Genomic DNA, 4,355 nt, shown 5'->3' with positions numbered 1-4,355 from the left:
TACTGAGTCAATCGCTAAGCAAGGATTAATTTTAAAAGGTTGCTCAAGGCTGAAGTGGTTGAAGGAGAGAGCTGTGCTTTTCTGTAAAGTCAGGGCAGAGTCAAACTGCTGTGAGATTCAAGAAGGCACCAAAGCCCCCAGCTCAAGGTAACCATTAGTCATGTCCCCCAACCCTTCCTAGCAGTGAGTCAGTGGCCTTTCCAGGAGGTGTCTGTTGGGTGTGGCTGTCTCACAGAGGGATCACCCTCACCTGCCCCCCTCCCGCCAAGAACCAGTCACCTCTGTCAGGAACACAAGGGCTGTTAAGTGATTCTTGCAGTCTGGGTCCTGGAGGAATCTGATGATGGAGCTGAAGAGGGGGCGGTTGTGCCAACAGTTATTGATGACCAGGGACCTACCAACAAGAGCACAGTGTTCAGGTGAGGCCTGGGCCGCAGGAGCGGGCCAAGTGAATGGACAGCCCTCCAGCCGCGGACCCAGGTGCAGCTCACCTGGCCAGCACAGTGACTCCATCATAGTGTCTTTCAGGATTGACAAGAAGCCACCAGCCCCCATGCCTCTGTATAGAAGATACATAGTCCCCATACCCAGAACTTTGCATCAAGGTCTTCAGGGCCTCCACGGTAGAACTGGAGAAAGGGCCAAGAACAGATAGGAAGTCATTCACCACCTGCGCTCCTCTCCCGGCCACCTGCCCGACTCCCAAAACCTTCTCAGGATCATGAACTGCTGGTGTGGGACAGCCCCCAGAGACCCAGGCTAATATTTTACAAGCGAAGCAACTGAGACCAAAAGAGATGTGGCATCTGCAAGGTGACACAGGGAGCCAGCAGAAGGGTAGGGAATGCAATCCAGGTCTGTGGACTCGGATGTGTGTTTTATCCACGGTATTGATCTCATTTTGGTGCAGAATCTCTGCATCAGCCTAGTAGGCCAAATTTAAAGAAGGAGTCTTTTCTAAAAAGTCCAGACAGCTGGATTTGCACCTGTAATCCCAGCAACACAGGAGGCTGAGAGAAGAGGATGGCTTGAACTGGGCGTTCAAGACCAGCTTGGGCAAAATAGCAAGACCCTGTCTCTAAAAATAATAATAATAAAATATAATTTTTTTAAGTCCTGGGGGACTTCTTGAAATGACACATGGGGAACATGTTAAGTGCCCTGGCAGGAGGGTGTACAAAGGGTATTCAGGCCCAGCAGGCTGACACCAAGTCAGGCGAAGGTGCCAAGCTGATGGTCCCTGGAGCATAATCACTAGCAAACACCAAAGGTACCTTATAGGGTCCACCCATTCAGCTATGTGTTGCTGATCCTGGCTTATTTCAGTGTCCACTTCAACCACCAAAAAGGAGATCTGGAACAGCAGGGCCATGAACAAGGAGGAGAAGAAGGACTGCACCTCCATCCGCCGACTGGGCTCCAGCAGGAGCTCATGGATGGCTCTGGTGGCCTGGGAGGGAGGAGAAGAGTAAGGCATTATCATATCTTCAACTCATAGGTCCTGTCACCAGGAAGTCTCTTCCACAACCCATCACCATACAGACTTGCCCAGTAAAACCCATGCTGTTAGAGCAAGTGAAGACTACATTAGTGTAAGCCAGAAAAATGAAGGGCAATTTCTAGAATGTCACTGTTTTAAAGCACTCTTCTAATCATAGTGGTTGTTTTAGACTCTTACCATCTTTGAAAGTTAAAGAGGAACTGGGGAATTCAGTTATTCTATCTCCCTGACAAAGCTAAGTCAACTGGAAAACCCTCCCTGCAACCCAACTCCAAGACTGCCATTAGACTGTTCTACCAAACACTGATACCTAAAAGGTCAAGGCCAAAGAGCCCAAGTCAGCCGAGGACAGGAGAGCAGGGAGTCCCCTTCCCCACCCCAGCCCCCCTCTGCTGGCCTTTCCATACAATCAGTGGTGAGATCTCTGTTCTGTGGCTGGGCTCCTGGTCCTTTGATCTCTGGTGTGGAGTCAGCCTCTGGAGCAGATAGTCCATGATCGTTTCGTAGCCTTTGGGGAAGGATGCCAGGATTTCCCAGGGCCTGCAAACCCCCCTGCAGAGTCAGAAACCCATGGATGTAGTTACCCACTCCAGGTAACCCACTCTTCACAAGTCCCACAGTGCTTCCAGGGGAGGGGACTCTAGGCTCCTTTGCCCAGGCCCCTAGTTCCCCTGGTTTCTTCCTTCTTTCTTGTCTCTCTCTTCATTATCCCTTCTCTTTTTCTCCTTCTATTCCTTTCATCTTGCCATCATCTCCAGACCTCCCTGTTCTCTGTCATCTCACAGAAATCTGGAAATGTTCACTTGGTCTGTGAACCTGGTTTGAGAAAATATCTGAGGCCAAAGCTTGTTGACCACACTTGAATGTGTCAAATCAGAGAGAAGAGCCTTCTCTCTGGCCTGTCCAAGCTCTCACTACCCACCCACCCTCAGACCACTGCATCTGTCTTCCAGGCTTTCCCCTGTCATCCTTAATATCCGGCATGACCGCACCTCTTTTCAGGCCAGGTCTGATCACCAGCCCTGCACAGCACCCCCAACCTCACCCCATGCACAGACTCTCTCTCCTCTATCATTGGGTACATGCCTTTCCCTTTGCCTAGCGTGTCTCCCCTTTCACTTTTACCTGGAAAATCACACTCAGAAGAAAAGTACATATCTGAAAAGCATTTGCTACAAATAACATAAAATTTTAAGAAAATGTGCTTAGTATCCTCAAGAAGTCATGGCCTTTTTGAAACAGGAGGACAAAGCATTGAGGAAGTAAAGGTGAGATAAAAGGTGAAGACAGACTTTCACGGCTGGTAAACAATACACAGCATGCTCTGGGGACAAAGACAAGAGAGAAAAAATGAGTTGTCAATGAAAGAATGGCAATGAGACTGACAGCCAACTTCCCCACAGAAACAGTGGAGAGCAGAAGACAGTGGGATAAACCTTCCAAGTGTTGAACAAAAATAGACATCAACCCACAAGTTCCCAGCAAATCTATCATTTAATGCAGATTTGCTTTATTTAGAGATAAACAAAAATAGATGGTTTCACCAGTAGGGTCTCCCTAGAGGATAAACTCCTAAATAATACCTTTAGAGGTTTTGTTTTTCCTTTCCCCTTTAGGGAAAAGAAAAATAATTTCCTAAGGAAAGTTTGAGATGCAAGGGATGGTGAGCAAATAAAATGGTAAATATGCCTATAAATCTAAACACAGTATTAGAGTAAGAATGTGCACAACAGCACTGTTAATAATAGCAAGAAGCTGGAAACAACAGTCATTAAAAAAAAATGGATAAAACAAGTTTGTAATAATCGTACAATGAGATATTATAAAACAATTAAATAAGCTTGGTCTGGCTGAGTGAGGTGGCTCACACCTGCAATTCCAGCACTTTGGGAGGCCGAGGAGGGAGGATTGCTTGAGCACAGGAGTTCAAGACCAGCCTGGGTGACATGGTGAGACCCATCTCTACTTTAAAAATATACAAAAAAGAAAAATAAATAAATAAACAAGTCTGGTCTAATAGATGACTTTGCATGCAGTAGAGAATATAAATTTATTTCAAATAGCCATTAAACATATAGTAAAATTGATAACATTAATCTTCCTGGTCTATACACACAAAAGAATCCCTCAACACATATCAAAAGGAGAAGACATTTAGATTGTGTTCTCTAATTATCATCCAATAAAACTAGAAAAAGATGATCAAAATATCTAACCACTTGGAAGTTAGAAGATTAAAGAAACCTGTATAAATTTGTATAAATATGTCATTAGATGTTGCAATGCCATTTGGTATTTCAAAGTCTATTTTTTATTTTTCAAAAATCTCAGCAGATTTTACCATTTCTTTGCATTGAAAGCATTGAAAAGCCTCTCCTCTGACTGTTTTGTAATATATGATACCTTACTGTTGACCACAGTCACTCTACTATGCCAGAATTTATTCTTCCTATCGAATTATAACTTTGTCCAGCCAGGTGCAGTGGTTCACGCCTGTAATCCCAGCACTTTGGGAGGCCAAGGCAGGCAGATCACCTAAGGTCAGGAGTTTGAGACCAGCCTGGCCAACATGATGAAATCTCATCTCTACTGAAAATACAAAAATTAGCCTGGCATGGCGGCACACACTTATAATCCCAGCTCCTCGGGAGGCAGGCAAATCGCTTGAACCCGGGAGGCAGAGGTTGCAGTGAGCCGAGATCGCACCACACGAATAGAAAGACGCTTTCTTTTCATGATAAAGGAAATTAACAACAAGCAATCCTAATTTCCCTAGTAAGAGAGTCTACGCAATCTGGTAGGACAGAGCAAGCCCACTCGAGCCTAGCTCTCGCACCAATTAAAACTAAAAACA

The 4,355-nt window shown here is 45.4% G+C and overlaps 1 protein-coding gene across 1 annotated transcript in view; it reads right to left on the bottom strand.

Annotated features, from left to right (window-relative positions):
* LOC105504397 (maestro heat-like repeat-containing protein family member 7) overlaps nt 1–4,355 on the bottom strand; it is a 66,281-nt gene that overhangs the window by 17,360 nt on the left and 44,566 nt on the right. Inside the window, exons 12-15 of the mRNA XM_011931834.1 lie at nt 1,909–2,053; nt 1,275–1,450; nt 492–629; nt 280–394 (exon numbers count right to left, since the gene is read on the bottom strand). Of these exons, the coding sequence (XP_011787224.1) occupies nt 280–394; nt 492–629; nt 1,275–1,450; nt 1,909–2,053 (574 nt within the window). The remainder of the gene's footprint in view (nt 1–279; nt 395–491; nt 630–1,274; nt 1,451–1,908; nt 2,054–4,355) is intronic.

This window comes from Colobus angolensis, unplaced genomic scaffold (assembly GCF_000951035.1).
Source record: "Colobus angolensis palliatus isolate OR3802 unplaced genomic scaffold, Cang.pa_1.0 Scaffold91, whole genome shotgun sequence".
In the NCBI taxonomy this organism is placed as follows: domain Eukaryota; kingdom Metazoa; phylum Chordata; class Mammalia; order Primates; family Cercopithecidae; genus Colobus; species Colobus angolensis.
This window is presented reverse-complemented; position numbering and strand designations above follow the sequence as displayed.